Source organism: Oryzias latipes, chromosome 18 (assembly GCF_002234675.1).
Source record: "Oryzias latipes chromosome 18, ASM223467v1".
Lineage (NCBI taxonomy): Eukaryota > Metazoa > Chordata > Actinopteri > Beloniformes > Adrianichthyidae > Oryzias > Oryzias latipes.
The window spans coordinates 17521692-17539203 of NC_019876.2; the positions used below are offsets into that span (position 1 = coordinate 17521692).

General features: G+C 42.3%; 1 protein-coding gene across 6 annotated transcripts in view; it reads right to left on the reverse strand.

The window, feature by feature from the left end:
* The window catches only part of LOC101167742 (chromodomain-helicase-DNA-binding protein 3), a 65620-nt gene that overhangs the window by 37100 nt on the left and 11008 nt on the right, over positions 1 to 17512 (reverse strand). For 5 of the 6 annotated variants that reach the window (XM_023949026.1, XM_023949024.1, XM_023949023.1 and 2 more), the window contains exons 8-23: positions 16789 to 16991; positions 11461 to 11730; positions 11175 to 11378; positions 9226 to 9449; positions 9016 to 9147; positions 7901 to 7997; positions 6057 to 6248; positions 5781 to 5981; positions 5569 to 5706; positions 4005 to 4126; positions 3727 to 3900; positions 3421 to 3562; positions 1393 to 1524; positions 956 to 1073; positions 357 to 481; positions 55 to 286 (exon numbers count right to left, since the gene is read on the reverse strand). In XM_023949026.1, coding sequence (XP_023804794.1) covers positions 55 to 286; positions 357 to 481; positions 956 to 1073; positions 1393 to 1524; positions 3421 to 3562; positions 3727 to 3900; positions 4005 to 4126; positions 5569 to 5706; positions 5781 to 5981; positions 6057 to 6248; positions 7901 to 7997; positions 9016 to 9147; positions 9226 to 9449; positions 11175 to 11378; positions 11461 to 11730; positions 16789 to 16991 — 2706 coding nt within the window. The remainder of the gene's footprint in view (positions 1 to 54; positions 287 to 356; positions 482 to 955; positions 1074 to 1392; positions 1525 to 3420; positions 3563 to 3726; positions 3901 to 4004; positions 4127 to 5568; positions 5707 to 5780; positions 5982 to 6056; positions 6249 to 7900; positions 7998 to 9015; positions 9148 to 9225; positions 9450 to 11174; positions 11379 to 11460; positions 11731 to 16788; positions 16992 to 17512) is intronic. The other variant, XM_023949025.1, reaches the window with a different exon arrangement.

Below are 17512 nucleotides of genomic sequence, written 5' to 3' on the forward strand. Positions count from 1 at the left end.
GATGGACTCAACATCAGTCTGTGTTTGCTGTAAATTAAGTCAAGACCTCCTCACCTTCTCCCTCGTCCTTAAAGAGCTCCTCTGTCCCAAACTTGAGGATGTCATCCAGCTCCTGCTTGGTCATGGAGCCTGCTTTCGAACCCAAACCCGGCCTCACCACCAGATGGGTCAGCATCATCTTCCTCTTGGCTACCTGGGTGATGCGCTCCTCCACGCTGGCTCGCGTCACAAACCTGTAGATCATCACCTTGTTGGCCTGTCCGATGCGGTGAGCCCGGCTGAAAGCCTGCGCGCAGAGGAAGCCTTTCACCTCTGGTGGAACTCGATTCTTTTGACAGAAACAAACGGGACGGCACCTGAATGTCGTTGTGCGGGTTCCAGTCGGAGTCAAAGATGATGACGGTGTCTGCTGTGGCCAAGTTGATGCCGAGACCTCCCGCTCTGGTGGAGAGCAGGAAACAAAACTGACAAGCGCCAGGAGCTGAAAGCGGAAAAAAGGATCTGATCAGGAAGGTGCTGAACTCCGGATTTGAATCTTCTGTTAGATAAAGTTTACAGAACCCAAAGTTTAAAGGTCAACCTCTAGATCCCTCGTTTTTCTGAGAACATCTGTCAACCAGTTTCTGCTTTTGATTTGAGACATTTCTTTAATAAAATGTGATCCTAATGTGATAACCTGGACTCCCCTACCCCCAAAAAAGTTGGTTCAGTCCTCGGTTCCATTTGATTTTAAAGTCATAAAGACTTTCAGTCCTTTTAGATTAATCAAGATGCCCAAAAGGTTTGCTTCTGGCTGTGAAGGCCGGTTCAGACCAAACAGCAGTGGATGCAGTTTGTCTTTTTATCCCGGTTAGAGCCGCTAGCTTTGGGCGTTTTGTTCGCTAGCGAGCGCATGCTCCTCGATGGAGGTCTGCCTCCCCGAAAGAAAAGAGCGCAGTTGGTGCTGAGGGCTCACCGTTGAAGCGGTCGATGGCTTCTTGTCTCAGAGCTCCAGTGATCCCGCCGTCAATTCTCTCGTACTTGTAACCCTCATGGTCCAAAAAGTCCTCGAGAAGATCCAGCATTTTGGTCATCTGAATGCAGACGCAACAGAGGAACATTTTTTTAACCCCTTAACCGTGGAGATTTAGCTGCAGTGTTGACAATCTTTCATCTACCGTTTACGCCATTAACGTAATTCCAGCAGATTCTGAAGCGGAGAAAAGCAGCTTCGCAATGATTTGCAACACTTTACAGTAGGGAAGGGTTTATGCAATCAACGTAAATACTCTGATTCTGTCAAAGAGTTCAGATATGTCAAACAGCTCGTGAATTTTAGGTCTCACTTCTGTTGTTAAAGGCGTTAAATCTGTCTGGGTTTACCTGTGGGAGCTTTTTGACGCGAGTACTTACTTGTGAGAAGACCAGCACTCGGTGCCCCTGCTCCTTCAGTTTCCTCAGCATTTTCTGCAGCAGCATCAGTTTTCCAGACGCCTTGGTGAGGGCCGACCCCTCGTAAGCACCGCTGGGGGTTTTCTGAGCTTCCTGCAAAGAATAGATGGACACTGGGGGATGAATCTGTGGTCAGCGACAATGGAGACATGACTGGATTACGTTGAGATCTATGAGACGCAAAAAAGTCAGCAAGATCAAAACTGCAAAAAAAAGAAACTGGAAACAAAAAGGATGCATCACTAACTACATTTACAAGGACAAAAGTAATTGCGTCATGTAAACACGGCATATTCTGCCCCGATTACACTCAATCAGATCATAATTTCTTTTTCCGATCGACATAGGTGGGTTATGCCGATTGTTGATCCAATCCTGGTGCATGTAAACAGTTCAATCCGATTCGTGGGTCACTACTGCGGAGGCTTTGTGTCATGCTTGGACTGTGTGGCGCTCCAGAGAAGGTTCTGGAGCGCAAACAGGACCAGCCGGCTGCTCCAAGCGAGTCTCTAAGCAGAGCAGCCGGACTCGTAGCTTCATGTTTGCCATCCGGAGGAGCATTGTGTGAGCGAGCTGCCGTGTCTCCGTTGTAAGGGGCGACTTTGGGGCGGTGTGGGAGCTAACGGAGGCGGCTTTTCAAAGCAGAAATGCCGCTTGGCGCAGTCCTGAGAAACCATGTCAACAATCCTTTGAATTCATGTTCCCAGTCGTGTCCAGACAAACTAAATGCTGAAGTTATTGCAACATATTTACATTCAGCCAAGATGCACATTGCGGCATAGCCTGCACGGATTTTAGGTGCATCCATGGCTAAATGTTGTTGTTGACATGTATTAGCCTAACCCTAACCCTTCTTCCAGCTCTGTTCCGTCAAGAAAAAAAGGCCCTGGCTGCACGGACTAAGAAAAATTATGAGGTAACAAGCACCAAATAATCATAATAAAAACATGTTTAGAAGTTCATGTCAGTCTATGCCGCAGCTTTTACAATTGAACTCACCATTTCTTCTTCTACAGTCGTTTCCGGTAGTTTAGATGGTTCTGCGCACGTTAAAATTATTTAAAGTGTGGCGTTTGTAAACGTTTGTTATAATCGAATAAAGTTTTTCTGGGCCGGTGTAAACAGTTCAATTCTAATCTGATCTTTGATCCGATCAAAGACATTTTGCACACGTCACCGCAGCTCCTGACGGATCACAAGCAAAATATCTGCATACATGCAGAGCTTTTAAAGAACTGCTCTGATGAAAATGTTGCTATTTGTGTTTTTAACCTGTTCTTATGATATTTTGCTCATATATAAAAAAAAATTCACCTTAAAATTGCATTTCTGAGAATTTCTTCAGTCAAATTGTTGGGAATCAGGAGCAGATGAAAAAACGCTGTTTGACAAAGTGTATTTTTGAAAATATGTGGGCGGGCCACAAGCTCCCTGCTATGAGTTCTCAACAACAAGGAGGGGAAGGGGAGGCGAGGTCGCTCCAACGGTCCCGCCCACAACTCAGAGGTGAACGAAATACTGCCGCTCTGCAAACACTAGAAACGATAAAGGTGTTTGGATTTTGGCCAAAAACCGCATAATCACTATTAAAAGACCACTAGGAACACTTTGAAAATAGATCAAAAGATGAATGGAACGGGTCTTTAAAGAGGGGGAACGACTACAAAATATTATAAGTTTTAAGATCCCAGAGAAAAATGATTAAAAAACAATCACGGGTTTGACATTAAATGAAAATGTCATCTTAAGTTTCTTTCATCTCATATTGCAAAAAACAACAACTGTATTCCGCCATAAGGAACCATTTACAGTTTAAAATCTAAATCTGTGGTTCTACCAATTCTGACCACAAGATGGGACTGTTGAGCCAAAATGATGACTAACTCAAAGCAGCTCAAACTTGATCCTCTGATATTTCCTCTGAAAGCACTCCCCTATGATATGATCTGTATGAATCCCTCTGCTGGATACTGGATGCTGTCTGCTCACCATGGAGGCGACGGGGAAGAGGTAGGGGTGGTTGCAGCACTTCTTCAGATCCATCATGATGTTGAGGAGGGACACTTGGTTTCCTCCACCTTTGGAGTTCAGAGCCTCAAAGTTCTTGGTTAGAATCAGCTTGTAGTACTTTCTGGATTTAAAGAAGAAAAAAAAAATCATATATGTGCTTCAACAACTCACATGAACGTCACAGTCGACAAAAATGTCTGACTTAAGTTGTGTGTCCCTTGTGCTATCTTGTGGGGTCCCGATGACCCCACAAGATAGCACAAGGGGTGTTGGTCTGCATCTTACTTCTGCATGGGGCTCAGCTCCACTCGGACGATCAGCTCCGTCTTGGCGGGCATGTTCTTGAAGACGTCGGCCTTCAGCCTCCGCAGCATGTGAGGCCCCAGCAGATCGTGGAGCTTTTTGATCTGGTCCTCTTTGGAGATGTCAGCAAACTCTTCCAGGAAGCCTTCAAGGTTACTGCGGAGGAGAGGCGTTTGAGGGTCACGACCTGTTCTTGCAAAATACATCCCAACAATAGAAAAAAAAGGTTCAATATGTGTGCACTTTTCTGGAAGGCATACTTAAAGCGGTTGGGCGTGAGGAAGTTCAGCAGGTGGAAGAGCTCCTCCAGGTTGTTCTGCAGCGGCGTCCCGGTCAGCAGCAGCTTGTAGTCAATCTTGTAGTCATTTAAACGCCTGAAAAACTGCACAAAAAAACCCAAAAACAAACATAAAATAAAAACAAGCTTAAATCTCAACAACTCCCAAAGCTCTTTTTCAAAAGTATTTCTTCACAAACAAACTTTTTTCTAAAAATATCCAGAAGTAGTGAGAAAAAAAAACCAAAAATAAACATAAAAACATACGTATCTTCACAGCAGAACAACAGATGACAGACAAAAAGAGGGAAACAGAATCATTCGGTGGACTATCTGAATAAAATAACATGATTTAATGCAGTTTCGTATCATTTTAGTGCCGTTTTACTTTATGAAATATAGTACAAAAACACGATTTTACATTAGCTTTTTAGAAATGTAAAATATTTGTAAAAGTTTTAGAAGCAAAATCAAGGAATTAAGTGTTAATGAGTTGTTCTTGCTCACACATGGAGCCTCTATGCGTATCTTGCCTGAAGACGATGGCATTTAACTGTACCAGATAGGATTTCACCCCCAACCTCAGAGGGGCTTGTTTTTGGAAGGATGCAGCTGAAAATAAACTATTAAAGTGAATGGATAAGAAAAACACAAAGTTGAATGAAGAAAAATGGGGTTTTAATTTTAAGCTGTTCTAAACTACGGTGATTCTTAGCTTAAGTGTGTCAAACCTGGTTTTTGTTCCTGGGTTAAAGACCGATCCAACCGCTGCGCTGTGCTCTAGAAATGTGACCCATAGTTAACAAAAGAAGAGCTGAGTTCAGTAAGAACTTAGCCACTGATTGAATATTTATGTTGGAAAAACATACCGCTCATTTCAACAGCAGTCATTCATTTAAGACTCCTTTAACCCCACACATTCAGCTCGTGACAGTGAAGCCAGCCTGGAGGTACCAAATGCTGCTGTCCCTCAAATGGCCACTAGAGGCTGGTGTCAGAGAGGACAAGGCTTTTTGTTGACTCCCTTGTTAAAAAGGCCACATTTACACCTATACACGTGTGTCACCTGGTAGCTATACGCATGTGCATGGCCTGGTACTGTATGTATAGCCAGCTATGAACGTATAGCTAGGTAGCTGGTATGTGTAGCAAGTTTTTTATTTGTATCTAGGGCGGTCAACCTCTGATTGATTGGAGGATTGCCTTCTTGTGTGTCGGAGTGCCCCTGGGCAAGACACTGCACCCCACCTTGCCTCTGGTGGAAGGTAGGCGCCAGTGTTCGGCAGCGGAGCCACCATCTGTGAATGGGTCTGTGACTTAAAGCGCTTTGGGCCTTTGAGTAACGTAGAAAAAGGCTATAAAAGTGTACACCATTTATGCATAGCTACCATTGACTGTATATGAAGAACTGGACTGAGTGACCCCTCCCCCCTCGCATTCCAAACAGGAAGTACTCGCTGGCTCCAAGCAGCTAAAATCCCATAGACTTCAATAGAAAGTCAAGTAACACTTTAACACCAGTGTTTGATATAAAACACCATCAGTACCTTTGATTGGTTATTTTTCAGGCGGTGGGCCTCATCCACAACAAGGCAGGCCCATTCTATGGACTTGAGCGCCGTCTGGTCGATGGTCACCAGCTCGTAGGAGGTTAGCAGCACGTGGAATTTGATCGGAGCCTCTCGCTACAGAAAGAGAGATCAAATATGAAGCAGACGTTGGTCTATTTCTTCTGCATGGAGCAAAGCTGCGTCCCTACCCTCAGTTTGAAGGCCTTCTTTCCTCCTTTCACCGCCGTGTCGTCAAAGGAGAACTCGTTCTCTCGGATGATGGCTCGGCTGTCCTTGTCTCCCGTGTACGTCACCACATAGAAGTCGGGCGCCCACATCTCAAACTCCCTCTCCCAGTTGATGATGGTGGAGAGTGGAGCGCTGACCAGAAAGGGACCCTTAGTGTGACCCTGGTGAGACCAGATGATGTCACTGTGTGTCCCTCAAAGTCTCCTTGATGTGACAAAGCAGGGAGGGGGGAGTACCTCTTTGAACAGAGAATAGAGGAAGACTATAGTCTGTATGGTTTTGCCCAGGCCCATCTCATCTGCCAGGATGGTGTCGGTGCCCTGCGCCCAGGAGAACCGGAGCCAGTTCAGCCCCTCCAGCTGGTACATGTGCAGCGTGCCGCCCGTCGCCGTCACAAAGTCCGGCTGCTCCTCGTACTTTATGGTGGGCTGGAGCACCAAAGGACATGAAAATCACTGCCCCGCCGACGGTATTTGACAGCTTCACAATCAACAACAAAAACACTTTTGGAAAAATTAACTTCCTGCTCTTGATTTGGAGCTCAACTTCAAACAGTTTGCAGAGTTCATGCACATTTTTAGCAATGGTTTTCCATAACTTCTCACTGAATTCACACCTTTCAATGAAAAAGGAAAAAAAAAACACATTTCAGTCATACCACTATAGGCTGCGCCCCTAATTTAAACCAAGGCAAATATTGACAATAGTGCCGTCATGCAAATAATCTTTTTGTGCAATTAATTAATCATGACCTAATCAACCCTGAAATTTGCTGTAAAAAGCCTCATTTTAAAGTATTTTCATTTAACTTTGTGATGTTGTGGCACTACTAAAGATCAAAATACAACAAAAAACTTTTATTACGAACGTTAGAAAAAATTATAGCAAATACTAATAATAATAATAATAAAATTAAAAAGATAACAAATTATAGCACAAGTCAGAAAAACCTTTAGAGAAAATCAGAAAAAAATTAAAGCCAAAAATAGAAAACATAGCAAAAAACAAAGTGGAAAATGTAAAAAATTATAGTGAAAATAAGAAATCTTTATAGTGAAAGTCGGATCAAATTTTAGCTGAAATCAGAAAAATCAAAAGCGAAAATTAAAAAAATTATAGCAAAAATCAGAACAAAACTTTAGCGAAATTTCAAAAAATTATAGTGAAAATTAGAAAAAAAAGTAGCGAAAATCAGAATAAAATGAGCGCAAAAGTAAGAAAACTTTACAGCAAAAATCAGAAAACATTATAGAGAAAAAGTAAAAAAATTGTACGAAAAATCAGAAAAAACGAACAAAACAAATATTTATAGCGAAAATCCGATAAAATTATAGCAGAAATCAGAAAAAACAATAGCAGAAATTAAAAAAGAATTAAAGTGAAAATTGGAATAAATTATAGCACAAATCAGAAGAAATTATAACAAAAATCAACAAAAAATATGGCGAAAATTTGAAAAACAATTATTGTAAATATCAGGAAAAAAAATCAGAATTATTATAAAAGAAGTCAGAAAAAACAATAGCAAAAATTAGAAAAAAATTATAGGACAAAAATCAGAAAATGTAATAGCTAAGTTGACAAAATTGACCACACCCACAACATGGGCATCCAGAAGTTACCTTCAGACTTTGCTGCTTTGTGCCCGATATTGTTGTCAGGGTCGACTCACAAACAAATAAAAATAAATAAACAGTCCATAATGGTCAAAATGTAATACTTTCCCAATATTTCACTCTGTAATGTTTGCGGACAAAGTAAGTCGGAAGAACAAAATAAACTGTTAATATTTTTGACCTGCTTTACAGAAACATACGTTCCCATCACTGATAACGTGAGGTTGAAATTCTGCCACAACTTAAATTGGTATGACACATTAAACTGTTTTAATTTTTTTATGCTTATTATTTCATGACTTTTCCAAAACGTTACAGAAGAGGTTCTTTTTGACAAACTTTTCACAGACCAAGAAATTGAATTTTTTAATTTCCAAAACGTTTCCAGGTTTTTCATGACCAAACAAACCCTGAGTGAGTTTAGCAACACAAATGTTGGGATTTTCCTGAGGTAGTAAACTCACATCTGTAAGTGGAGACGGGGGAGACTCCTCCTCCCCCTCGGCGCTCTTGGTCCGCATCTTTCTGGGTTTGTCTGGATCCTCCTTCATGATTGCGTCCCTTTAAAACACCAACAGACGTCAGCACTGGTGAGACTCCACCGATTCACATCGGGCAAGAAATCAAAATCAAACTTTATTTAAAAAGCACAGTGCTCCATCACAAAGTGACACCATCTAAAATGAAAACAGACAGAAATAACCATAAACTGGAGTTACTGGGGTACTGGATACTGGAGTTTAAAACAAGTCAAAGTAAAAAAGAAGTTGTCATGATAATATTATCGATACTAAATAATAATGACATTGAAAAAAGGCAAGTTTGAGACAGTAAAATTGATAACCCAACCAAAGTTAAGTTGTGGAATGGACCGACAGTACGGACCAACCCCGCCCCCCTTTCCCATCACCCGTAACTGAGAGCTCTCTATTTGAATGCTCTCCAGCAACAAAAATGGCGAGCAATATCGGAGCTTTCCAGCCGTACAGTTTTGGGCCAGATTCCAGCTTGGATGAGGAAAACAAAGACGTACCATTTGTCTGCAACTGGATGCATCAGAATGGAGCCTGTGGCCCGCCCAGAACATTTTTGACGTCACAAATTAGATCTTTTTAAGCTTTTTGCTCCTAATTCAAAAATTTTTCAATAAAAACATTTCTAAAACTCATAAATGCAATTAGGTTAATATTCTTTATGTCCTCCATAATCAGTAAAAATGCCACAAGAACATGGTAAAAACACCTTAAGGGGATCTTAAGAAAATTTGAAAACAGGCTTTAAAAGTTGATCCTAAAGCAGAGTGGGAGCCAGCGCAGAGATCTCAAAACTGCTGTTTATGTCCTCCTTCTGTCTGGTTCTGGTCAAGATTAGCAGAAAGAAAAGAGAAATCTCGATTATCTTGTTACCATCTTTACAAAATCCTACAGGTGGGGTGTGTAGAAACAACCACACAATTACACCTGTGAGGAATTCTTTGAAACAGTACTAGAAAAAAAGACAAAACACCTCAATGTTTTAGCTAAAGCTTACGGTTTGCTAGTTAGAAGCTTCCCCCTTTTCCAGAACACTGCAGTCCTACCTGTGTCTCCAGTAGCTTGCCTTGTAGATCGCAAAGTCAGGGATAGTCATGTCATCTCTCTCCCAGGTGCACTGATCGTACGTCAGGTCTCTCCACTTGACCAGGTAGTGATAAACTCCCTTCTTGTCCAAACTGTCAGCAGGACAAAAGCAGCAGAGTCTGAGCAGTAGAGAAGAACCCCAAGGAACACAACACAGGGCAGAAGATCACCTGTGGTTGATGATCCGGTGAATCATCATCCATTCAGGCTTGATCCCATATTTGTAGTATTTGTCCTCCAGGATGGCAAACTGGGGGTCTTTGGCCCTCCTTTTCTCGCTCTTTCCCACGCTGTTTTCTTCCTCCCCACCCGAGCCGTAATCCAGGCTGGGAGGCTCGTCCATGTCAGTTTTCCTCTGGTAGTTCCGATACATCACCGAGTGGAAGATCTCCAGCTGAAGAAAGACAAAAACGGAATTTGACAAGGGGCGGGGTTCTGCCACCAGAATTCTTTGGCACAGAGGGGAGTTTGTGCACAACTTTGAGACTGTAAAGAGTGTAGATGCTTTTGTGGCTAAACTAAAATCTCAAATTATGACTCTTCCACCACCTTGGCAGTCAGAGTTGCTGTTATGGCCAAATACCTATTTTTTTTATGATGACTCACGTCTCTAAATGAAGTCATGGCATCTGGACTCAACTTCAAGGCAATAAATGAGAATATGCACTGACACGATGACTCGTGATTAGCCTTAGCCACATACACCCATACAGGGGGTTGACCTGTACAGATGCTGCTGGTTTCTGAGTCGTCTGGGTCCCCAGAGGGTCATAAAGAGGAGCGGCTGCATCCTTAGAAGACCACAGGTGTGTCTCTTTAGTTCCCTTAAGGCTCCTACTGCCACCTTAAGGGACATCATGAAAACAGAAGGTATTATTATTGTGCATGTGCTACGGTGTCCTTATACCACTCTAGTCTTTAGTAAGGTGCGCAAACTTGCTCCTTATTGACTGTGCGCGAATGCTGCACACACGGGGTGTGCAGGGGATACGCAAGTGCCTGTAGGACCCCCACAAAAACTACGCTCTGGTTGTCTAACTTCCTAATTTTGTAGGAAATGAGACATTCTAGGAAATTAGACTCTTCTTCCACCCTTACTTACCCTTAGTTTTTGTGCAAATGTTTGCTACGATGCGTCCCCTGCAGCATACTACGACCTTGATATTTTGTGCGGGTCGGGTCACCTGCGTGTCCTGTACAAGTTTGCCCATGTTTTGCTCGCAAGCATTCCGTATCCACGTGTAAGGGCGGTTGTGACTAAGGCTTTGCGGATATTGAAAGGTTTTCTTTAATTAAGCCTGCAAAGCACAATCAACCTCTAAAGGACACTATAAGGGATACTAGAAAGCCTTGATTTTTTTTTCTTCAAAAAGTAACAGTGCTGGTGTTTTTGTAAGTACACTAATGTGGCTAACATGTAGAGTTTTCGTCCTTTTTTTTAACGTGTTACTAAGTAGGTTGGGAGTTGGCGTAGTCACTGTAACGTTTGTTTTAGCGGTATCAGTCTGTTTTTTTACACGTCGCAAACAAGGTTGGGAGTTACAGGTATTACTACTCCAATGTGGCTAATGCTTCTTTTGTGGCTAACGTGTAGCATATTACTGTGAAGTCTGACTGACTGACAGACCAATCTCTGACCCTTTGGTCTCGCTTCATGTGCCTTATAGTTGTGCCGGTGTACCTCATCTATGACATAAGCTCCAAAATAGACCATTCAGTGACGATGCGCCTAATAATCCGGTGCACCCTATAGTGCAGAAAATACAGTAGAAGAGGTTACAGACAGTTTCTCTTTAACTTTTTAACGTCTGCTAAAGGGTTATGTTCCTGCAAAGGTGGTTTAAAGGAAAAATGTTGATTTGACCTGAACCTTCATATGCTCAGAACACATCTAAGTTCTGTTTTGAGTCTGTAACTTGAGGAATTTCAAAATAATTTACCAAAATAAAAGAATAAAGTGACACTGAAAACTCCCAAACATATACAAAAGTCAGGTATGTCCTAAATCAGACATAAAAACTGTGTCAGTTCATTATCATATAGATAATGATGTCTTAGTTGCTCTGTGGTGATATGTTTGGAGATGAAGATGATCTCGGCGCCCCCTGCTGGCTCTCACCTGCAGCTCTGTGATCCACGTGCAGTGCCAGTACGACTGTCCGACCAGCTTGACAAAGAACTCCCTTTCGGGCCGTCCCTTCATGGGTGGAGGCGGAGGGACATCGGGTGGAGCGTCGGGAGGAGGTGGAACGGGAATGGGAGACGGCGGCTCCCCCCACCGCCAGTGCAGGATCTTCTGGACGCGCCCTTTGATCGGCTGAGACTGAAGCCCAACAGAATCGCCACGTCAGACCAAACCGGAGCTTCTTGGGTTTGTACGAGCCCCAGCAAAGACGGAGACTGACCAGGCATCGCGGACACAGCCATTCCCCGTTGGGAATCTCCGGCAGCGGCGGGTTCAGGCAGTGGATGTGGTACGAGGAGGTGCACGTGTCGCAGCACAGCAGCTCGCCGCCGTCTTTGCACACCCGACAGAACTCCATGTGGTCGTCATCCTCATCGTCCCCGCCGGCCGGCACCCCGCTGCTGACCTCCGATATCACCCTGTCCTCACTGTCCTCCTCGAAGTCCTCGAAGTCTTCATCTTTTGCCTCCCACTGGATCCCCTCTTTCTCCTGGGGGAAACATACATGTTACATGGCGGGAAATCCCTGAGACGTGAAACACAGAGACCGCAGGAACTGAAAGGACACCAGCAGAGTGTCTGAGCCGTCTGGCTAAAACCAACCGCAGAGGTGAAGTCGTGTGACTGAGAGATGAGTGGAGGTTTTCAGAGCAGCTGCTGGGCATAAAGACCAGAAAAGAGGCTTCAACAGATCTTTTCCTTTGGTTGATTTTATGTATTATCTATTTTTATCACACTATAATCAAAGCCCAGCCTCCTGGAGCTGCTGTTGTACCAGAAAGCGTCTGGAATGTGTTGTCTTTGAATGAGTTTAGCCAACATTTGGTTTCCTAATTCTTGAACTTTCGCCACATGTTTTATGTTCCTTTTGCGTTTGATGAAGCCAAAAAAACCTGTGAAGAAGTCTGACGCAAAAATATTAGAACTCGAGAGGAACAATCACATTCAAAGTTGCGTGAAAAATAGAGGGCCACCTCTCCAACAAACAACCCTCGGCAGGTGTGGCAGGGACTACAACAGCTGACCAACTTCAGGGGACAGACCAGCACCGAGGCACACTCCAGCGCTGCACTAGCGGAAGAGCTGAACGTCCTCACTCTGCTTCCAGCTCTGAACCCCTGACTGTGCAGACACAGGACGTGGCACGGATGTTCAGCAGGGTAAACCCCAGGAAAGCGGCTGGACCTGATGGAGTTCCTGGGAAGGTTCTGCGGGCCTGCGCCGACCAGCTCTCCCAGGTCTTCACAAAAATCTTTAACCTGTCACTAGCACAGGCTATCATCCCTGCTTGCCTGAAGTCATCCATCATCATTCCAATACCCAAAAATTCCTCCACAGCCTGCCTCACAGACCACCATCCAGTTGCACTCACACCTGTCATCACCAAGTGTCTGGACCAGCTGCTCCTAGGACACATAAAAGACTACCTTCCTCCAACCTTCAACCCCCACCAGTTTGCTTACAAAGCAAACAGATCAACGGAGGATGCCATATTCATCACCACCTGGAACACAGAGACACCCACGCCAGGGCGCTCTTTGTGGACTATAGCTCTGCCTTTAATACGATCATTCCTGACATTCTGATCAGCAAACTGTCTGACCTAGGACTCCACCCACTCACCTGTACCTGGATCAAGGACTTCCATACAAACAGACCACAGACAGTTAAACTTGGTCCCTACTTCTCCTCCACCCGGATGCTGAGCACAGGCTCCCCACAGGGATGTGTGCTGAGTCCTCTGCTGTACACAGCAGACTGCAGACCAGCCCACACCAGCAACACCATGGTGACGTTTGCAGACGACACTACTGTGGTGGGGCTGATCTCTGGGGGTGATGAGACGGCCTACAGAGACGAAGTCCTGAAACTGTCCAGGTGGTGTCAGGCTAATAACCTCATCCTGAACACCACCAAGACCAAGGAGATCATCCACCCCGACTCTACATCAACGAGAACTATGTGGAGAGGGTCCACAGCTTCCCCCTCCTGGGCACCACCATCTCGGCTGACCTCACATGGTCTAACAACACCATGGCTGTCATCAGGAAGGCACAGCAGCGCCTGCACTTCCTGAGAAGGCTCAGGAAGAACAATGTGAGCCAGGAAATGCTGGTAACCTTCTACCGCTCAACCATCCAGAGCATCCTGTCCTACGGCATCACAGTGTGGTTCTCTAACTGCACTGAAGCAGAGCCTCCAGAGAGTGGTAAAGACAGCGCAGAGGATTATCGGTTGCCCTCTCCCCTCACTGAAGGACATCTACCATTTACGCTGCCTCAGCAGAGTGACTAGCATAACCACTGACTCCACCCATCCTGCTTTCCCTCTGTTTGACCTGCTGCCCTCTGGCAGAAGGTACAGGTCCATCAGAACCAGGACGAACAGACTAAGGAACAGCTTTTTTCCACAGCCAATCACTATACGGAATACTCACACTTCCACCAACTACACCCCACTCTGACTTTTTACAAATGCTATTTTACTGAATCCTACACATGTGTGCAATATCTTGACTTCTGTGCAATAACCGGGTCCCTGTGCAATGACACACAATATTTATATGCTGCGCTCATAGCAACTCAACTCATTCCATTCTATTTTGGCCATACATATTTAATATTTAACTGTTTCTGTATATATTGTACATTTTTTGTTAGAGATGTGAGTACAGTACTTCTATTTTATTTTATTTTATTTTATTTTATTTTATTTTATGCACCACTTCAAGGCTGCTGCAATTTCATTGTATTACCATGTAAAATGACAATAAAAGGAATCGGATTCTGATTCTGAAAAAGTATGTGAATGTGTCATTTTCTAGGACATAATTTCTGCGGAGCAGCAGGAGTTCAGTCAAAATTACCCTCAGAATTGTGGGTAGAGCTGTAAGTACCCCCCCCCCCCCCCTCCCATCACCCATCAGCTTACAAACTTCCGACCTTACATTGCTGGGGATACAAAAATGGCGAGCAATATTAAAGCTATTGAGTCGTGCGGTTTTGAGTCCAGCTCAGACGAGGAAAACGAAGACGTACATGGATGTATTCGTCTACAAGTGGATGCATCGGAATGGAGCGGAGCAGGAATCTTACTTTCTACGTAACAAATACGATCTTTTTCAAACAGCGTTTTTTTTGTCTTCTCCTTAATCACAACAATTTGGATAAAGAAATACTTTGAAATGCAGTTTTAAACTTTCTTCTCTTAATATGCTCTCGATCATCAGAAAATGACATAAAAAAGACAAAATAAGTGATTTTACTCGGAGTGGGTCTTTACGCAGACTGGTATTCTATCCCTGTGACTAAGATAAACATCAGCACACAATTTCTGTTCAATTCCGGCTGAAATCCAAGTCATTCCAAAGAGTTTCTGCAGTCATTTTTGGCTTCTTCTGTTCTTCGTTTACCATTCACTAATCCAAACTCATTTATTTATGCTTCTCACCACAAAACAAGCTTCGTGTTGAAAGTAAAGCTTCATGCTTCAATGCTTTAGGTTTCAGCTGGATTCCTTTACAGTCTGTTTGAAACCACTGTTGTTTTCAAAATGTGCTTCACGTTAGATAAGGCCGAGCAGATGCCGCAGAAGGAAACTTGCCCCGTTCGCGGCAACTGAACAGGAAATCGGTTGTCATGTAGCTCGGCGGGCTACACTGGGCAGAGGTTTCATGTTTAGCAACAGACCCCGTTCTCGGGTTAGCCCATAAATCAGTTCTTCTAAAGCGAAAACTGTGACTTGGTTCTTGTTTGTGAAAGAAACGTCTGCTGGTTTAAATGAAAAATTGACTTTTTGTTTTTAAGCTCATTAATGTTTAGTATCAATTCTAGACCTAAGAGACCTTTTTTGAACAATATTGAAATTTTCATATCTTTTGCCTTTTTTTTTTATTCATATTCTTATTATTATAATATTCACCTCAATCAAGCAGATATGGCCTATTAAAATAAATGTAATTTTGTATTTTTATTTCAATACTTTTAAACAATAAAACTAAATATTACCAGGATTTTAATAATCACTAAAAAAAAATTACTAAAAAGTTGCGATTACAAAATAAATTCAAAAGAATTCATGATTTGACACCAGTTTTTGGCAAAGTCATTACAGTCAGTGTTAAGTAAAGGATTTTAAAAAGAATTATAGTATATTTTTAGTCAAAAGATTTTGTATAATGCTAATATTTTCTTAACTGTTGTTTATTGGACCTGGTTTTCATAAATATCGTATAAATATTTGTATAAATAAACATTAAATCAATACTTTTGAAATAACAAATGGAGTCCCACAGGGTTCTGCGTTGGGACCATTACCAAATATAAATCATCTCTGTCAAATAATTTATGTTGTATTTAAGGAAAAAGCAGTTTTTAGTCAACTTTGTAGTCAAGAACTAAAGAACTAAAATGTAGAAAAACTTTTGTACCAGGAAAAAAAGAAGATCTGGAATGGTCCAGATGAGGATTAGAAATAAATAATCCTTAAATAAAATGTAAAAAAAAAAAGAAAGAAAGAAAAAAAGAAATGATTTTTTATCACAGAAATCATGGAAAACACTGAGGACTGAAACAAAAGCTTCTTGTCCTGAGCTCCTTTTGCCAGCTTTTTAAAACATTACACTCCATAGTTTTTGAGATAACCATGTTTATTTAAGATTTTAAATGCATGTAAATTACTTTAAAAAAAGAAAGTTAAAAAGTGGTTAAATAAATATTAAAAATCTTCCACCTGATTCTTTTCCTGCTACTTTTTTTTGTAAAAGTTTCTTATTTTTGCTCTATGGTTTAAAATAATAATATCTTTTTATTTATTATTTAATCCTTAATTTATTGAACAATCATTTTATTTAATGCATTCAATGTGTCATGCACTGTATGTATAAGTGCATATGTCTATGATAAAAAGTAATTATAGGGTTAAAGAGATACGATCATTTCATTTTATTGTATTTTATTTATTTTCTATTATTTATTAGTTAAAATATTTAGTTGATTTGATATATCTATGTATTTTTATTGTCTTCTTTTATTGCTTGAAATAAACCTGAATAAAAAATAAAAGACTATAAGAGATCATATCTAAGCTCCCCTAAAGCTCTAAAGCAGACAATGCACACCTTATTCTTTGACAGGTCCAACCCATAAACGCCATTTTTTTCTTTTCCATAACCAGAATTTATGGTTTCTGAATCATCTGAAAGCAAATTTTCTCATTTAAGGGTCCATAATGGTGGTTTGTTCTGCTGTTTTGTTGGGCATCAGTTTCCCTGTTCACCTTAGGCGACCTGCCTGTATCTTCGGCACAAGAGAGCTCTGTTGTGTAACAGAAACTGGAAATGAATATTTATGGTTGAGATCATTATGCTGCTGAATATAATGACCCTTGGGCTCTGCTTCAGGTATCTGTCTGCAGCCAAATCCCCAACTACAAAGCTTCTATTCATCTGGATGAGGTTGTTCTCTCCTTTTTTGGGAAGGAAACGTAGGGCTAAAGAGGCGACGCGGGGCTCGTGCGAGGATTGGAGGAAGTGACGGCTGCTACTCACACAGTGGGGGCAGCTCCACTTGCCCTCGGGGGCCTTGTCCAGCTCAGGTTCCAAGCAGACGAGGTGGTACGCTCGAGGACAAGTGTCGCACAGGATGATCTCTCCGCCCTGCTGACAGACCTCGCAGTAGTCCTGGTGATCCGTCTCGTAGCCATCGCCTTCTTCCTCCCCCATAACTACGCACAGAGGGGCAGAAGATGAGCCTGGATGAGAAAATTTGGACATTTTTGTAACAATCCTCTTTTCACAACTTAAGAACTAAATCTTTAGAGATTTGTAAACAATGTAACATTTCCGAATGAACCCATTGTAAATGCTTTGAGCCTTTGGAAAAGCACAGATAATTCCAATCCAATACTATTATTATTAAAATGAGTTTCATATTGTCCCAAATTTCAATTAAAAATTAGTGTGGATGTGTTACAATATGAATGGATGTGTGAATTAAAGGATGATGAATGGATGGATGGATGAATGGTTGAGTGAATAGATGAATGGAGGGATGATAAGTGGATGGATGGATGGATGGATGGATGGATGGATGGATGGATGGATGGAAGGATGGATGGATGGATGGATGGATGGATGGATGGATGGATGGATGGTTGAATAAATAGATGGGTGAATGGATGATAAGCAGATGGATGGATGAACGGATTGGTGGATGGATAGACAGTCGATTGAATGTATGGGTGGATGGATGGATGGATGGATGGATGGATGG